General features: G+C 42.8%; 1 protein-coding gene across 1 annotated transcript in view; it reads left to right on the forward strand.

Moving 5' to 3' along the window:
• npr2 (natriuretic peptide receptor 2) overlaps nucleotides 1-20295 on the forward strand; it is an 82506-nt gene that overhangs the window by 43454 nt on the left and 18757 nt on the right. Inside the window, exons 10-15 of the mRNA XM_080756690.1 lie at nucleotides 482-559; nucleotides 7312-7416; nucleotides 13030-13101; nucleotides 15656-15815; nucleotides 16079-16234; nucleotides 18328-18496. Of these exons, the coding sequence (XP_080612816.1) occupies nucleotides 482-559; nucleotides 7312-7416; nucleotides 13030-13101; nucleotides 15656-15815; nucleotides 16079-16234; nucleotides 18328-18496 (740 nt within the window). The remainder of the gene's footprint in view (nucleotides 1-481; nucleotides 560-7311; nucleotides 7417-13029; nucleotides 13102-15655; nucleotides 15816-16078; nucleotides 16235-18327; nucleotides 18497-20295) is intronic.

The following is a 20295-nucleotide window of genomic DNA, read 5'->3' on the forward strand; positions in this document are numbered from 1 at the left end:
CCTGCCCCCCCCCCCCCCCCCTCTCTCTCTCTCTCTAGATCTCTTTCTCTGAGTATCTCTCTTTCTCTCTCTCTCTCTGTTTCCATGATCCGTGCCCAAAGTCTCGATCAAATGTCCTGTGTATCAATTTAACACAGGACTTGTGTGTCAGTATAACAATATTGACGATTACAGGGATGTTGCATGTCATTTTATTTACACTACACCCTTGTCATCGTTGTTGTTAATGCTACAGTAAACCTTCCATCAGTGACACACTACACTACAACAATTCATACTTGGTATTGTGAGCATATGCAGATCGGCTCTTTTCGGTAGTACATCAACTATACTGTATCAAGGCCTTAAAGGGCCACTTCACCCCTTTTGTAAACGGATCTTATTTTAATGATGTTTGGGAGACAAGAAACACTTTCCTGGGGTTTTTACGTGGGTAATTTATGTGTATACACTTTCTCTGTTGCTGTCTTGTTCCACACAGGGCAACCTGGTGGCCATCAAACACGTCAACAAGAAGAGGATAGAGCTGACCAGACAAGTCCTGTTTGAACTCAAACATGTAAGTTAAGCTCACACGCTTTCCTACAGCTCACTCTGTTTGTTTACAGGTATATCATTCATATTTCCCCCCATAAGACCTTTTAAAAGGGCCTAATAAACCCCTACTATATAGTACAGAGGTTCCCAACCACCGGTACGCGGACTGGTGCTGGTCCGTGGGACATGTACCACCGCAGGTTTTCCCGGCCGTGAATCTATAACCTTGCGTTACCGGGATTTTCCAAACAGCGTTGGGTTACCAATACCACACACCCTGTAAAATACAGAATCATCCCGTGTTTGGAAACTATAAGACGTGTTCTGTAAGTCAACAATTCTGCCGTCCTCCTCCTCTCACCCTGCTCCCCTGTGTGTGAACCTTGTGTCTGAGAATGCACAGCAGCTCATTTTACTCATGACACGACCAATGAGAGTAAGCGCTTTCGGTGTTGCTAGGATACGATCCCCCCACACCCCTGATCTATTCGAACCACAACAACTTGAAAGCATTACATTGTGACTACAGTACTACCGGCTGGCATAACCTTTGTTGGCATAACCTTTTTTAATCACCCCTATCTTTGCTAATATAACGCCATTTAGGTCAAGGATATAACATTATGTAGTGATATAATAATATCACATTGTATATAATACATTGGTATGACCAAAAAAGGTGTAGGCTGAAGATAATAAGCTTAGTTATTATGCCTAGTGCCTACCCTTGCCAAATACAATATATATACATGACGAACAAAGAAAAAAATAAGTCTTTGTAGAAAACACTGTGTCCACACTGTATGGGCACAGTTTATCTGTGTATACGAAGCTAGACCAATCCCAGCTCAGCTCAAACTGCTTTTGATACGATACAGCAAACCACATAGCTCACCTCGCGCTGCTCTACGCAGCTCACAGCTCAGCAACGTTGGCCCACAAATTCAAGGAATCCCATCCAGTCAGCCAGATGATTAGCTGATAATTAACTGTCTCAAAGCCTTTTTCAGTTGAACGTGGAAGCCACGCAGTTATTATTAGACTCTCTTGTTGTTCTTATGCAGTGGAACAAGCACAATAGCTGGTGTCCTTGGATGTTTGGCAAATAAACCCTCTTAAATGGAGTACCTACTATACCTACAGTATTATAAGAATGTAAACAATTAGGTTATTCTATTAAGTGTGTTGCCACAAAGATGACTTACTATTCAAGTAAGAACATTGCCACCTCCAGGTAGAAAAAGAGCCTCACAGTTTACAAATCACAAAACCTCTGTCTATCCTTCAGTTTCCTTCATTCGATGTCATGGTCAGGCCTACGTATATGCACAAAGGCAGGAGAACAGTTGCATCAACAACAAAAGCGACAACAGTTGCAGCAACAAAAAAGTGCGCAAGCAGTTGCTTTCGTGGCATCAGCTGCTTAATTTCCTCCGGTTGACGTGTTGTTTGCATAGTTATATTAGAACTAATATTTGAATAAGTAGGATGTGAGTTTCTGTTCTAATAGAGTTCCAATGGAACCGAATGTCAGTTCCATTAGTAACTGTACTAATGGAACTGACATTCACCCGTGAAGGTCTGTTTGTTCCTGGCGAACTATCAATCATTTTCTGCGGACCCTTTCAGTGTTACTTGAATAAAAGTACAGGCAGTCTTGGCATCAAAATACGTATAAAGTACCAAAAGTAAATAATACTTCACATCTTTCAAAAATACCAGTAAAAGGTTTTGAAAAATGGACTTAAGTAAACTAAAAAGTACCTCAGTACTGTACATGAGTAATTGTACTGGGATTGATGAGCAATATTCAGAAGGGGAAAACACGTGACAGAATTAATTATGAGTTTTAGTGAAAACTAAAAAACCCAGCTAGGCACAGGGAAACCCGTAAGTCAGGAATGACATCAGGCTTCTTGGAAGGTCTGGAAAGTCTTTTGTAATCAAGTTATCAGCCATGCTGTGGATACAATTATTTTTGGCATCCTGGCCTGTCTTTTACAGAATGTGTGTTTTCAAAGTGGGGGCCACAGACCGAGGGGGGTCCGCCAGGGGGGCCAGTTGTAAAGGAGAGGAGACAAAAAAAGGGGGAAAAAATAGTCGTATTATGATTTGTATTTAAATTCAAATTCTATTTAATAACTTTTAAAGAGTTGCCAAAAGGTTGCCACGATGTCCCAAAATTTAAAACAAAAAATAGCAAAAATGTACAATTTGCAAGCTCACAATGCTTATAGTTTGCTATGTGATCTGCATTGTGATCTTGTAGATCGTCTATTTTCTGGTTGAAAATGTATTTATTTTCAAGACATTTTGCAATATGCAATAAGCCTTAATAATAATAGCTTGCATTTATGTAGGGCCTTTTCATGAACCCAAGGACGCTCCACATCAGAGGCCATAGATATTTGGGCGTTCTCGTTGGGAGCCCTTGCTCTACTGTACTCACTGCATCTCTCTATCTCCCCATTATCTGTCTGCTTCTCTCTCTCTCTCTCTCTCTCTCTCTCTCTCTCTCTCTCTTCCTCCCCCCTCACTTCCTCTCATCTCCTTTCTTCTCTCCTGTCTGCGGCGTGGCGAAGAGAGAGGGGGGAGAGAGAGAGCGGTGGGGGGGTGCTTACACTGTAAAAACCCAACGTGTTAATTTAACCCCGGCGAGCGTACGAAACGCTCGCCGGGGTTAAAAACCCCAACACTGTGGTGTTTTTTATTTCAGTGAGTAGATGCCTCTGTGGCCTGTGGGTCGGTCAGAAAAAGCACACACACACACACACACACACACACACAAACACACACACACACACACACACACACAGGAGAGAGACAGCCATCTCGTCTGTGCTGGCAGCTACTCAGACACCCCGGGGGCTTGACGGCCTGTCAGGGCCCCGGCTCATGAAAAAGCCAACCAGATGGGGAAGAGAGAGGCCTGCCAATGGAAACTTAACCACTTGTCTTCCAAGCTAGCTAGCGCTCTCTCTCTCTCCTCCAACCTCCTGCGTTTGCCTCCTCCCCGTTTCTCCTAACTCCTCTTTTCTTTTCCTCGGTGGTGGAACCTTTTGGAAGAAGTACTCTTTAGTGCTGTAGGTGAGCGTAACAAAACGACAATGTAGGAAATTATGTTCTGTTCCAAATTTGCCTCGAGCGAAAGTGCAAACATATTGTATAAACATTTATTTATTTTTATCCCATGATTGGGACACTGGACGTAGCGGGTGGATTCCGTGGAAGGAACACATTATTCCAACCAGTTCCTTTCCCCTCCATCAGGAGCCCCGGCTGGCCTGGGGGAGGCAGCAGTATACACATTTCTTACCTACATCATGAAGCAGGGGTCATCAACATTTAATGTGCTTGAAGTGACAGAATAAATGTGCAAAAGATTTTCTGAATTTGACAAACCTTTTTGAAAATGGCTATGGCCCCGTAGCTTGGCCGAATTCATAGAAGCATGGCTGCCATTGGCACCTCATATAGGGGATGAGTAGTCAAATGCTATGTATTGGGGTGACAGAGGATGTTCTAACAATCGGGAGGCAGGGGATGAATCTGCATAATGAAAGAGAAGATGGTGGCAGCTACTGTATAGTGTGATGTGTATTATACTCTGGTCTGAATAGGTACGGAGCCCTGGGTTGGCCACGGAACAAAATATGTTTTATCTCGACGAGATAAAACATATTTTGTTCTGTGGCCATTCCAGGGCTCCGTAGAATAGGTATTTTATGATTTCTATACTTTCTGTCCTTATGTCCTTATGGTATTATATATTTTGTGATTTGTATATACTTTTTGTTTTTGTTTTATTTTAGGTCCATATTGTACTGTTAACCCATTTGGGACCATGGCTGATCTTAGAAATGCCTTCTAGACCTTGATCTAAGTTTTCTGTACTTAATCAAAAAACTGTTACAGAAGGGGGTTCCCGCCCGTAATGGCCCATGTGGTGTTATGCGTTCATGTATTGTCCATGTCCTTTTCTGTTTAATACAAATATTGAAACACTGATCTACGGCTAACTCAAATTGACCAAGTAAAGAATTGGGCTTACGTCATGTCATGTCAGACTGGAATTTTAGGGCGGATTCTGCCGATGCATTTCAATGGGAACAGAGCAGTTTGTTGCCATTTGAGGATTTCGGCAATAAAACGGTCCATTCCCATTGAAAAGCATTGGCAGAATCCACCCTCATACTGTAGGTAGAAGTAAGCCTTAATTGGTGTGACCTAAGGCAGTGGTTCCCAAACTGGTGTCCGGGGACCCCCAGGGGTCCTTGAGGGAGTTCTAGGGGGTCCCCAGCTAAATGATAGTTTGGAACCAAATGGACACTTTTGGGTCTGTAACCATTTGGTTCCAATTGTACACTCTCAGAGTTAAATTAACATTGATTTTACAATATAAATTGGGGTCTCAATAGAAATGCCATTAGATGGGGGTCCGTAGACTAATGCATGTCAATTAAACACGTTGAGAATCACTGCTAGAGCCATAAAAATCTTCTCATATGGGGGTCCCTGGCACATATCTAAAAATGTGGGTCCGTGGACTAATCTGTGTCAATTTGGGGGTCCTTGAGATGAAAAGGTTTGGGAACCACTGACCTAAGGGTACATTTCTGTTTGATTCTGTTATGCGCTGGATTTGGCCAATGCTTTTCAACGGGAAAGGAGCGCTTTGTTGCCATTCGTGGATTTCCACAAAAACAAAACGCGACCCTGATTGAAAAGCATTGGCAGAATCTTGAATAGTGAAGTGTGTTTTTTTGTAGTAGTAATGAAATGAAAATCAGCAGAGTAACTTGTAACAACAGTTAGTATTGGAAAAATGAACATGTTCAAGTAAAGTAAATGTACCTCAGTGTTGCACTTAAGTACAGTACTTGAGTAAATAGTACTTAGTTACTTTACACCGCTGCCTACTCCTCTCTCCCTTTTGGTGCGCCTCCCTCCCTCGCTCTCTCGCTCGCTTGCGTTCAGCAGGGGAAATTATATAGGCCAAAGGGTAGGCTAACTTCTCCCGAGTCGGGAAACGGGAGCGACTAACTCACTTTTTTTCCCCCCCATTTTTTTCTTTCTGGTGTGAGGGCAGCTGTCACTCACACCTTCCTTCTGCCTTTTTCCATGAAATGCGTTCCAAAACCCCAAAGAACAGTTCACAACTTCTTCAAAGTTGTGAACAGTGTTTTGGAAGGTTTTTCCACGCTTGGCTGCAAGAGCGTGTGACCATTATTGCTTTCATGTGCTTTGCTGGTACACAGCGAAATACTGAGTGATAACTTAATACTTAATTCTGAATGTGGAAATGTGAAAAAGATGTCCCCTGACGCATTCAAGAGAAAGATCTTAACTCTGAATGTGAAAAATAAGTCCCCTTACAGAGTGGAATAAGAGAGAATGATTTTAACTATGAATGTGAAATAGATGGCCCCTAATTGCAGTGATTCTCAATTTCTTTCAAGGACATTGTATTAGGCCACAGACTCCCATAACCCAGAGTATACAAATGGAAGCAAATGGACCCTCCATTTGGTTCCATTTGTATACTATCAGAGTTACCAATGATTTGGCTTAGTTCTCAAAGTGGGGTCCGGGGACCCCCATGGGTCCTTGAGGGGGTTCCAGGGGGTACCCGGACCCCACTTTGAGAACCACTGCCTTTTGGAGTAGGAATAAGAGAGAATGATCTTAACTCTGAATGTGAAAAAGATGTCCCCTTACAGAATGGAATAAGAATGATCATTCAAACATTACATCGATTTCTCCCCGTGTTTATGCTGTCGTTGTGCATTCGGTCGGTGTACTTTCCAAGCTGTCGCTCCCTAAAAAGCTGGAGTTGTGTTTGTTTGAATGTGTTTATATTGTTTTGGAAGGCGTCCAGCATCATAAAAAGAGAGCATGGCATTAATAAATGTTTTCCATGCCGCCGTGTTTTTAGACGTTTTTGTTTCTGCTCGGATCGGTTCTGATATTACTGCCATTCCACGGTGGAAAGTAACTGAGTACATTAACTTGAGTAAAGTTTTGAGGTACTTTTACTTTATCTGAGTATTTACATGTATTCGATACTACTCCATCCATCCACATGTACTCCAGACTATTTCCTCTCTTTGAAAAAAGCAGATCTACAAGTTCACAACGCCTTTGATCTGCTATTTTCAAAACATTTTAAATCTTGCGAAACGGGACATTCTGTATAATGAGTACTTTCTACTTTTGGTACATTGATACCAATACCAGTACATTTTTATAGCAATACTTTTACTCAAGTACATTTTTAATGACTTACGTATTTCTTACATTGCAGTATTCATACTTTTACTGTGACTACTTTCCACCACTGACTAATCGGGGTATACCTCATCCACCGCTGACTGGCTGCTAGTACATGGTCTCAACACCTCAAGGCCCCCCCCCCCTGCTCCTCCTCTTCGCTCAGTGTGTAACTCCTCAGTACAACTGGCTCATTCATAACCACCAAGGGCAATTTATTCACATGCACATGTGTCAACTAGATGCCCCATGCAGGAATGCTCCTCAACGCGCAGAAAAGACACTATGCCAACCCAGGCCTAAACTGTAAATAGACCATTCTGATGGAAGTTTCTGGCAGAGTTTTCTTTTCTTTCTTTTTTTTCAAACGTTTTCTATAAATGAACCAGTCAGTCCTCCCCGCTATTTCCATGGGGCTTAGAGGGGACGCGAAGCTGGAAAGATTTAAACGTCAACGTCTGTGGTGGTGGTGATGATGATGATGTTGTTTGTGGTTATTTTCAGATGAGGGACGTGCAGTTCAACCACCTGACCAGGTTTATCGGGGCCTGTATTGACCCTCCCAACATCTGCATTGTGACGGAATACTGCCCGAGGGGCAGTCTGCAGGTAAGATCTCTACTAGCTGTGGTTCTCACTTGCAGGGGTCATCAATATGTCCGTAGTACACGCCACAGACAAATGTGTCCATGGCAGCAAGACTTCAAGATTCAAGATTCAATAATTTATTTGCCATGTCAACAAGTTGATAGGAATGTGTCTTGGTTCATCAACATATACAGACAATCATAGATATATATAAAGTCTAGATGGCTTAAGGCAGAGTTTCTGACGTCGTTCACCCGGCAGCCATCTTACTTCGGTGCTACAGTACAGTATGTTCAATGGCAGCTCAAACAAAAACAGTCATAACTCGCTCAAATCTTGACGGATTTACAAACGGCTTGGTTTATTACAAACGTCAACGTGGACAGGACGCTTATCTGCTTCATTTTGTTTTTTTATATGAACGTCGTATAAAAGCATATGAGTATGTGGACGTCTCTGACGTTTATAACAAACCAAACCGTTTGAAAATCGGTTGAAAATTGAGCAAGTTGTGGTTATATAAAAGTACATGCCCCATAGACGCAATGTTATGTAGCCCCGAGGTACCATGGCCGCCACATAGCAACGGTGAGCCATCTAGCTTTCTTATATATATCTATGCAGACAACCATAGATACAAAAACAAGAAGGACAATACAATACAAACCCAGTAGCATAGGAAATTTCATTCAGTTTTTTAAAGTGCTATATGCATATTGCTACATACATCCATCCATCAGCCCAACTGTGCCTAATGAGTCAAGTTCAGATGTCTAATGGCTACGAGGTAAGTGCTATCTCTGAAGCGAGAGATAGCACTTACCTCGTAGCCATTAGAGACTTGGCCTCGTCCGTGGAAAATTCTAGATTTTGTTTTATACACACCATTATAATGTTCTTATTTTACTCGCAAGTCACAATACTGAATGTCAGTCTCCAGGTTTTCTTCAGAATATGTATGACATCTGTTTATGTGTCTGTGTGTACTCGTTTTGTATGTCAAAGTCAAAGTCTTACTATTTGTCACACACGTTACCGCAGTGAAACTTGTTCTCTGCATTTGACCCATCTCTTGGAGCGATGAGCTGCAGCCGTGCCGCGCTCGGGAATCAATTGATTCGTTGATTTGACCCCCCAATCCAACCCATTGATGCTAAGTGCCAAGCAGGGAGGCATTGGGTCCCATTTTTACAGTCTTTCGTATGACCCGGCCGGGGATCGAACCCCGGCCTCCCAGTTATTATATTTATTTTATATTATATTATATTATGGTCCCCACACATGATAAAATGGTTGAGCCTTTGTACGTTTTCATGTTCTGGCCAAATTGCCAAGCTGCCTAGCACTGGGTTTGCCTCTGTGTACTGTACAGTATGTATATATGTCCCCTTAACCCCCAGGGCTGTATGCTACAGTAGGTCCCCTCGTATTTTCCCCCTACACCAAACCTCTTTGCCAAGAATAGCCGATCTAGATCAGCTATTTTCGCTGGAGGTTCACCCCAGAATAGAGACGCTAGAGTCCATGTGGCTAAAAAATAAGACCTCACTCTCTGTACAACCAGGAAATGCTAAAGTGAAACTTGTACTTGCAGAGTGTGAAAGTTGTATTTTTCTTTTTTAAAGAGGAGTGGCCATACTATGCCACTGACCAGATCAAAAGAGCTTGTAGAAAACGCATGCAAAAAACCTGAAGGCAGGTTCTGCATGGTCCCAAAACGAACAGGTGTCAAAGACAAACTAGGAGGCCCGCACCCTGCAGCTCCCTTAAAGTATATTTAATTTGATTATTTAGGCATCCAAAAAGATCTTGTTGGATACCTGAATAAAAAGTAATTGTAAGAGAGCTACAGTGTGCGCAACTTCTTGTTTGCCTTTCATAGTACTGAACACGGCAATGAGATGTGCGTGTCTTTGTGCACAAACTGCACACCTAATGCAGCAACCATCCACACCACAACATTATCACCTAATGCAGCAACCGTCCACACCACGGCATTATCACCTAATGCAGCAACCATCCACACCACGGCATTATCACCTAATGCAGCAACCATCCACACCACTGCATTATCACCTAATGCAGCAACCATCCACACCACAACATTATCACCTAATGCAGCAACCATCCACACCACGGCATTATCACCTAATGCAGAAACCATCCACACCACAGCATTATCACCTAATGCAGCAACCATCCACACCACTGCATTATCACCTAATGCAGCAACCATCCACACCACAACATTATCACCTAATGCAGCAACCATCCACACCACGGCATTATCACCTAATGCAGCAACCATCCACACCACGGCATTATCACCTAATGCAGCAACCATCCACACCACAACATTATCACCTAATGCAGCAACCATCCACACCACAACATTATCACCTAATGCAGCAACCATCCACACCACAGCATTATCACACTCTATGTCGGGTAAAGATGAAGACACAGCGAAGTCAGCTGCTTCCCTCTAGTCCTTTGAGCACGTATGTACATTCTTAGAATTCATGGATGGCCAAGTGGGAATTGGACCCCTGACCATGACCACACAGGGGTCACGTTCATGCTGTGACCACTGAGTTACTACAGTATGGTATGCCCATTTGAAATATACACACTACCATGTACATTCAAATGCAATGCAATGCACGTGCCCTGGCTTTCTCTAAATGTATATAAATAACAAAGAGATAATTTTTTTTTAATGAAAAACAAAACACTCCACTATGCCTCCTGTAAGGATGCTCTCTAAGGTAGCGTGGGAGACACTGATCAGTGATTTTGTAGATATTGTTTTTAAAGCCATCCCAGAAACTATCGTCTCTGTTGTGCCGGATTTAATTGCTGCAACTGGTGTTTAGAGATCAGGAGAGGGAGATCTGAAATGAATATGTAAAAAAACAGAAGTTCTTCACAATATCAAAAAGGAGACCTTTGATGTCAACTGGTGTCTGAATGGTTTTAGACTCCCTAAAGTGGACAGTTGTTGCTTTTATTTTATCTAACAATGTTGTAACTCTTGCCATCAGGCAACCATTAGTTCCAGACACTACTGTATAATTCCAAACAGTATTTGGGGTGTTTCAAACACTACTACTGTGTTAGATAAATCACGCGATCGCGTCTTGATCAAAGAGCGTCTTAACTCTCTTTAAATGGGTCTGATTACAACACCAATTCATAATTACATACATACCGGTAGTTACATCTCTGAGCACATTCTCTATTTCACATGTACCGTCCAACATAAACAATGCAAACATGCAGCTGCTAAATATTGATTCATTTCACCGTTACAATGGCTAGTTTAAAAGTGTGTCAAGTATTATGAGCTTAGATAGCAGTATAGGGGAGACCGTCGTGATGCAACGAGCTGCACAAGTGACAATTCTCTCTGACCAATCGGTAGTCTGAGTACCAGACCAGGCACTATCCACAACTTTGGCCCGATGGGTATACCAAAAAAGCAGAGTAGAGTCAAGTTGAGTTGTGAATGTGATGGCTCCAAAAGTGGCGTCAGTCCAAAACAAGCTTTACTGTGTCTGAGAGCCTTTGATGTTTTTTTAGAGATACTTTATTTTTGTACAAAAACGTCTACAGACTACTTGACAGAGGACATGCAACCTTGTCTGATTTGTTTTATGATACACTGAAATAACACATGATACGTTAGGAAACTTTGTTCTTGGCTTGTGCGGTTGTGCCTAGAGGTTTTCACATGCTAGCTCAATGCACTGCACTGTCTCCACTGCCAAATAAGGAAGAGCTAGATTATTGGTTCTCAAAGTGGGGCCCGGGGGTCCTTGTGGGGGTTCCAGGGTGTCTCCAGCAAAGTAAAAGTTACTTTGGCACCATGTATCCTGCATGATTAAGAATATTGTTGCTGTCGGGCATAAACCTCTTATCTCAATATTCTAACTTTTTGATGTTCTTTTTTTTTGGTAAATTCTTCCCTTGGTAAATCCCTTCTTGATCATACTAAAGCATCACACATAGCCTACCGTGTAGGTAAATCCCTTCTTGATCATACTAAAGCATCACACATAGCCTACCGTGTAGGTAAATCCCTTCTTGATCATACTAAAGCATCACACATAGCCTACCGTGTAGGTAAATCCCTTCTTGATCATACTAAAGCATCACACATAGCCTACCGTGTAAATCCCTTCTTGATCATACTAAAGCATCACACATAGCCTACCGTGTAAAGCATCACACATAGCCTACCGTGTAATCCCTTCTTGATCATACTAAAGCATCACACATAGCCTACCGTGTAAAGCATCACACATAGCCTACCGTGTAATCCCTTCTTGATCATACTAAAGCATCACACATAGCCTACCGTGTAAGCTTCTTGATCATACTAAAGCATCACACATAGCCTACCGTGTAAGCTTCTTGATCATACTAAAGCATCACACATAGCCTACCGTGTAAGCTTCACTAAAGCATCACACATAGCCTACCGTGTAAGCTTCAAAAGTAGCAGATCCACAAGCTTGTCGATCTGCTGCTTTTGCTGTTTTGGAATTTTTATCCTGAGAAGTAATTGTTTTGGACATATGAGGTTTCACTTTCCACCCGACAGAGACGGACAGTTATTCGAGGCTATAAAATGTTGGCACTTTTTTGTGCTCTTTAATAGTTGAAGTACACAGCCGTTGGGATAGAAAGAGCGGCGTCATCTCCGTTAACGTCACTCCCATCAGTATGATTATTTTACACAGCAATAACGGATCATGTAAACAAAGAATATGCATATAGTTTGTTTTGGTGTGCCCAGCGATGACAAGAACGAGTAGAGTGAGGAACGCTTGTCACCGTCTCACGCAAACCAGACAACTCCTCCACGATCTCAGAATGCTGTGTAGAGAGGAACTGCACGTCCAAAGTACTTTTTCCACCACTGCCAAGAGCTTAAATAATTGTCCTAGTCCATCCATCCTGAGGAAAATACAAGAAAATAACAGATGAACAAACTCAGTCACAACGTGTAGCAATGCGACACGTTGTGAGCTTGTAGGGTATTTCAATTTTTTGCTGTTTTTGAAATTGTATCTTATAGTTATTAAGCGGGGTTGTTGGTCACCCTATGAATAGGTTCCAAACATTGAATACCTCTTAATGGGCTGTTGATGAAGCACGCGACCTTCTGACCTCTCGTTGACACAACTCTCAATGGCTCTCTGGTATTAGTTAAAGCATTTGGATGTTACGTCAAAATGCTGTACCATTAATGGACAGTAAAGTGGCCACACTGCAAATGAGTTTAATTACTCTGTGTAATTTTGGAGAATAAATAAATCTCGAATGAATGAATAACTTTGTAATGGCTGCGATGTTGAAACATATATAACTTTGAGGCTAAACATGTGGTGGCGGATTTCTCTTAGAGAAGCTCTGTCCATGCTGATTAGTGTTGATGTCGACTAAAACTATGACGAAAAAAGTTCAACTTTTTTCACTGATGATAACTAAATAAAAACGAAATAAAAACTAAGCTGTGATGACTAAAACTGAGACTCAAAATATTGACAGTTTCGTCAACAAATCTACAAGCTCACAACGCGTCACCACCAATGTTTAAAAGATGCTTTCTCGCGTGTGTTTTCACAGGACATTTTGGAGAACGAGAGCATTAACCTGGACTGGATGTTCCGCTACTCGCTGATCAACGACATAGTAAAGGTATGACCTATAATGACACACTGAGTAAGTGCCGAGGACGGCCTGAGACTGCTCCTGGGGTGTATCCCAGTGGTTCTGGGTGTCCTCAGACTGCTCCTGGGGTGTATCCCAGTGGTTCTGGGTGTCCTCAGACTGCTCCTGGGGTGTATCCCAGTGGTTCTGGGCGTCCTCAGACTGCTCCTGGGGTGTATCCCAGTGGTTCTGGGTGTCCTCAGACTGCTCCTGGGGTGTATCCCAGTGGTTCTGGGCGGCCTGAGACTGCTCCTGGGGTGTATCCCAGTGGTTCTGGACGGCCTGAGACTGCTCCTGGGGTGTATCCCAGTGGTTCTGGGTGGCCTGAGACTGCTGTATCACAGTGGTTCTCAAACCTTTTCTTTTCTCCTCCTTCTCTTTTCTTCTTTTTTTGGCCGCAGACCCCCATCTGAAAATAATTTGCAGTACCCTATGTGAGATTTGTGGTGTTAAAAATGACAAAAACATATTCAAACATTCTCAGAAAATCTCAAGATTTCTTGAGAATAGTTCAAAGTGGGGTCCTGGGACCCCACTCAGAGAAGCACTGTGTTAAAGAATGCAAATGAAATGTATTCTGTGAGTGCCGACTGTTACTTAAAGGCTGTTTGCTGTGAGTCTGCACCCCACTGTCGTTTCTTTCATTAAACTATGGTCAGTAGAGTACACTCAACTCAGGGTCATTAAACTATGGTCAACTCAGGCTTACCAAACTTGCAACCAAACGGTTGCAAGGGGTTGCATGGCGACCCATTGGGTTTGGGCCATTGAATTGAATTGAACTACCGGTAGTTGAATCACTTGGGTCGACGTTCAACAGCCAGGACATATCACACCGCTGGGACGACCGCTAAAACCGTCTCGTCCCATCTCGACCCTTTGGTGTGGTTTGGGCTTTAGATGTAATGGAGTAGAACTGTGTAAAGTAAATACTCAAGCTAAGTAAAAATAAATGCCACAATTTAGAGAGGGAGAGAGAGAGAGAGGAAATGGTTTAATGTGGTATATTTATTGAATAAAAACCTATACACTGGCAGCGTATATGGTCTAAGTGTCGGCCAGGAATATAATTACAACCTTACCGTAAGAAATCCTTTTAGCTTAATCAAAACTAATCATCCGTGTATTTTAGCAGCTTATTTTTAGTCCGCCTTAACAAAGGGGCTTTTGTTGAGAGACAGAGAGTCTCTTGAATGGACACTATTGAAATACGTTGTGCGTGACAAAGCACTCCAAACTAAATTGCTCCACGCAGATAGCACGCAGATATGTTTGAGGGATATATGACTCGAATGTCCTGTCCCCCCCAGAATGTTGTACATGAGTGCATTTATTGTCCGACATCGCCCCAAAGGAACTACCAAGGCTTTCATAAGGGGAGAACGCCCCCGTTTTAAATGTTCTGTCCTTGGATTTCCTGAGAACACTTGCAAATTGCTCACATGTTCAAACTCAAATCACATTATTTCCACATTGCCGGATTTGCATGTGTCTTATTTGCGTGCACAGTAACATGTTGGAAGTGTTAATTCATTCATTCTGTAACTCTGAGAGAGTACAGGTCCATTTTGGTTACCATTTTGTACTCTCCCTTTCCCGTCTGCTTTTTTGGCCAAGGGAGATATTGCACTTTGAGTTTCAGAGTTTTTGTGGGGTCACACGCGACGTTGATCCCCTTCCCCTATTGGCTCATACTAGGACATGATACACGTGTAGGCAGAAGAATTGGGTTAAATGTGTATGATTTGCTGTAGGAGACGAATGGTCCAGTGATCATCTATATAGTACAGTACACACTCCTCTCTCCAGGGGTAACTAACCAAGTAACTAAGTACATGTACTCAAGTACTGTGCTTAAGTACCATTTTGAAATACTTTTTTTGTACTTAAAAATTGTAAATGTCATATTCTGCATAATGAGTACTTTTACTTTTGGTACTTTAAGTACATTTTGATGCCAAAACCTTTGTACTTTTCTCTCTCTTTTATAAATTTGATTTCAGGAACTATTACTTAACAGTAGTAGTCCGGCAGCAAACAGGCTTCTTTTGTTAAAGTGGGAAATGTGGTATATAGTTTATTTTTATTGGCCTAAAATATTGTCTATTTACAATTTTACATACATTCATGAATCCACTTGCTGACCGGCTGTCGGTATTGAGCAAATTATTTTTAGGGGTATGTGACCATACCATTAACATCCTATACAGGGCGGCCTTAAGGATCGGGAGGCCCCGTTCATGGTTTTTTTGTGACAGTGTGTATTGTCAGACTTGAACAGCATACAGCACAGCCAAGTAGAAAAATACACAAAAGCAGCTTGATGAAGCAATTATCCTACTTTGTCTTGAAATTACTGTAAGGTATAACTGGGAGGCAGCATAGGCTATTAATACAATGATGCAATGGCAAATTTCCCACTCCACACCCCCGGCTGCCGGACTATAGTAATTAGTAATTACTATTTATTTTTTCTACATTGCAGTATAAACGACTTTTTTCTCCACCAATGCCTCTCTCTCTCTCTCTCTCTCTCCTCTAGGGAATGAACTATCTCCACAACAGCTACATCGGCTGCCATGGCAACCTGAAGTCGTCCAACTGCGTGGTGGACAGTCGCTTCGTCCTGAAGATCACAGACTATGGCCTGTCCAGCTTCCGCTCGTCCTGTGAAAACGACGACACGCACGCACTCTACGCAAGTATGTCCACGTCCTCCTCTGTCGTCCAGTACGGAGATTATTACTGTAGTGTATGTCACTGGTTCCCCCCCGGGAACCCTCACCGCACACACACACACCTACTGGGCACACCTACTAGTACTAAATCTACAGGTCTTTTGGGTCTCGAGCTAAATAAATAAAAAGTTTGGGAACCACTAGGGGGCCCCAGTCAATATAGGGTTTAATTGGCTATGGAAGACAGTTTGTCAGTGTTGGTAATTAGACCAGTTCTTCCCTTTCAGAGAAGCTGTGGACAGCCCCGGAGCTGCTGATTTACGACCGCCACCCTCCACAAGGGACCGTGAAGGGCGACGTGTACAGCTTTGGCATCATACTGCAGGAGATAGCCCTGAGAAATGGACCGTTCTATGTGGAAGGCATGGACCTCAGCCCCAAAGGTAATAACATGTGGCCTGTTCTGTGTGGAAGGCATGGACCTCAGCCCCAAAGGTAACAACATGTGGCCCGTTCTGTGTGGAAGGCATGGACCTCAGCCCCAAAGGTAACAACATGTGGCCCGTTCTGTGTGGAAGGCATGGACCTCAGCCCCAAAGGTAACAATGTGTGGCCTGTTCTGTGTGGAAGGCATGGACCTCAGCCCCAAAGGTAACAACATGTGGCCCGTTCTGTGTGGAAGGCATGGACCTCAGCCCCAAAGGTAACAATGTGTGGCCTGTTCTGTGTGGAAGGCATGGACCTCAGCCCCAAAGGTAACAACATGTGGCCCGTTCTGTGTGGAAGGCATGGACCTCAGCCCCAAAGGTAACAACATGTGGCCCGTTCTGTGTGGAAGGCATGGACCTCAGCCCCAAAGGTAACAACATGTGGCCCGTTCTGTGTGGAAGGCATGGACCTCAGCCCCAAAGGTAACAACATGTGGCCCATACTGTGTGGAAGGCATGGACCTCAGCCCCAAAGGTAACAATGTGTGTCCTGTTCTGTGTGGAAGGCATGGACCTCAGCCCCAAAGGTAACAACATGTGGCCCATTCTGTGTGGAAGGCTTGGACCTCAGCCCCAAAGGTAACATGTGGATTTTGTGAATCCCATGGATTAAAGTTCTCAGTCGCCACGAGATAGTTTCAGCCATTCCCATTCCATGGAAGCCCATGCATGTCTTCTATAAAGCATTATGCCCACTGAAAATAGCCTATCTACAAGCTCACAACACGTCGCAGTGCGACGTGTTGTGAGCTTGTAGATGGGCTATTTTCGGTTATTAGTCATTTTAGATAAGACTAGCAGTAGAAGCATCTTCCAAATGTAATAAAAGCAATAAAGCCTCAATCTGTGATTTCTTCCACTGGTTGGCTGTATGTGGAACAGCAGCAACATGGTTTTAGATTATGATTTCTAGAATACCTAAACATCATCATTAAACGTTCAGTCGTAAAATTTTAGTTCGCTTTATTCCGTGGAATCCCCACACAGTGAAATGCACAGAGTACATTTAACGTACGTTTTTACAGCGTTTTGTCAGTTACTTAGGGGCCCACTTGCAACACACCCAGGTTCCCCCCAAGTTGGGAATTGCTGCCCTAGATTGATCCACGCACACCATAGGGGTACTGGTGCCTAGACTATTAGCTTTTCTAGGGCATACAGGTGTGAAATGAATGGTGAGTAAAGATGGCTACTATCCCCGCTACAAGCAGTGGCATCAGTGAACACTTTATACTGCATTCCACTGGATCAGTTTGGGAGCTCTTGAGTTTGTCTCCGTTCACATACACTTGAGGACAGATGGTGGATTATACTGATTTAATTATTTATTTATAATGTATTTTATTGCATCGGAGACAAATTGCATCGTGACCTGTTGTAAGCATGTAGGTCTTAAAATGTATTTTTTTTGGGGGGGGGGGGATAATAATACAAATCAATATCACGATTATTTCAAACTTTTGCCTAGATCACCAAAACGATTATTTCATTTCATTGACTATTGTGGTTTTACCATCTTCTTCGCTCGCCACTTACTCGTACTCTCACAGTAATTACAATCAGTGGTGGATAATAACCAGATGGGTGCTACATGCCAATGATGCCACTCATAATATCATATTTTATTCACTGTCACGCTCCCAGACTCATACTAAGAATATTAAATGAAACATTATGTTTTATACCAGTCCTCCTCAACCACTCCCATGATGAGTGGAGAGCGGCAACACCTGTTCTGGAGTCTTGGTTTCATGATCATTAATGAATCGTTACAATTAAACTGTAACTGCTGCACTGTGCCATGGTAAGAACATATTCATAAAATATATTCACGTCATAAAGTTCCTATCCGGGGCGGGAGGATTGTATAGGGTGCATACACCATACTTTTATTCAGAATTGATTGTGTCTTTATGGCAACTCTTGTACTCATAACATACGTATACTTCTATCTATGCCCTGTGTCTGTAACTTTTACTGCTGTGTCTCTGGCACCTGAATTCCCTCTGTGGGTGATCAATAAAGGTATCTTATCTACCCCATGGCAGAGATCGTGCAGAAGGTGCGGAACGGCCAGAGGCCGTACTTCCGTCCTACGACAGACAACAGCTGCCACTGTGAGGAACTGACCTTCCTGATGGACGGCTGCTGGGCCGAGGACCCCGCAGAGAGGCCCGACTTCAGCCACATCAAGATCTACATCACCAAACTCAACAAGTGAGCATCCCAAAACACAACACACCCAGGCAGCACACCATGATGCCTAAACACACATCAGTCATGCTGCGAGGATGGCTTTTGACAGGCAGACTATACAGTAAAAACCCTCAACTCCGAGTCCGAAGAGTGAAGTACAAATGGACCCATACGGTTCCTTTTACTTCTGTTTGTGCACTGTACGGAGGGGTGTGTGGTCATTTAATTTCTAGAATGTGCTTCTCTGCAGACAGGTACTGTACAGTAGGCTATTGTTTTGCAGTGTTCAGTTGCCAGTAGTGTTGTGCTTGTTGCTAGTCAAGATTGTTGTTGATGCACTCACTGTAGACTGATGCACTCACTGTAGACTGTGTGATATGTTTGATATAGTATTTATTTAAGTAGTAGAGGAGGCTGAACAAACAGTCCAAAAGGACACGCATATCTATACCTGGGTGCTGGATCAAACTAAAGTCATAGAGAAGAAATGAAAAATCCACACACCAATTAATGCTCCCAAAAAATATTTTACTGAATGGTATTCAATGGTATTACATTTTACAACATTCAGTAAAATAAATTTTGGGAGCATTAATTGGTGTGCGGATTTTTCATTTATTTTTAGTATTTATTTAACCCTGGTGTTCCTATTTGTGGCAAATTTGTTGTTTTTAATATCTACAAGCTCATGTAAAAGTTATGATGTAATGCAGTTTGCAATTTGTAAGTCGGAGAGATGTAGCGTAGCCTACTTTAATTGCAACTGCAACAAACTAGGATTCGAACCATGGTCTTGGGAAACCAAACATCTACCACTGCAGATGTGTTATATTCTATTATTTCTATTAACTTTACCAATACAGCTTGGTTGTACACAGGTTGTTCATAAAATAAGTTGTGAATTGCAGCTCTAACATCATGACATGCTAACAGTCTGTAATGGTGATAGAGAACACAGAGAGGCCAGAGACGACACACATTTGGAATCAATTGCTCCTTTTATTTTCTTTCTCCGACCCCTGGCAGAAATGTTTGGAAATATTTGCTTGTCCAATTGCCAGCTTTTGCAAAGAGTGACCAGATGCAGGCTGATCTGCATCTGCATGCAATGACAGTAGCGTCCACTGCATGAAGAGGCGACAAGGTTGATAGTATACCCCATCATAATGATCGTCGTTCACAGAATATAGCTGATCCACAAGCATGTAGTAGAGCTTGTAGAACCAGCTCAGTGTCCATGTGGGTAGGTCAGGTTCCATCATACCATAAAGACTATAAATATGAGACCCAATGCCTCCCTGCTTGGCACTCAACATCAAGGGTTGGATTCGGGGTAAGTTCCTGCAACATACATACGTTGTTACATAGCGTCATGTCCAGGGGGTGTACTTGTACATCAATCTGCTTCATGCTACAGAAAGAGATCAGCTCCTGACCTATCGTTCACAGGGCTCGGAAACGCTACTGTATACGGGTACAAGCTCATAGAGCGCATCGCGATGCGTTGCGAACTAGTACAGTATATCTGATATTTTGGACTGCTTTGTCCCTCTGTCTACACCAAATCTCTCAGCCGAAACATCACAGTGCATTGCAGTGTGAGCGTTGTGGTTAGTGTCCACCCTGAGTCTGGGATGTCGGGGTTCGATCCCCGGCCGGGTCATACCAAAGACTATAAAAATGGGACCCAACAGCTCTTCTGTTTTTCCTGAATGTTTGTGTGTTTTCACTGAATTATGACGACTTGTCCAGAATAGGGACTAGAGTCCTCCAGTAATGCTTTTTTCCATATAATCATGGCCTTCTCTCTGTCTGTCTGT

This window comes from Protomyctophum bolini, assembly GCF_963924005.1.
Source record: "Protomyctophum bolini genome assembly, chromosome: 22".
Lineage (NCBI taxonomy): Eukaryota > Metazoa > Chordata > Actinopteri > Myctophiformes > Myctophidae > Protomyctophum > Protomyctophum bolini.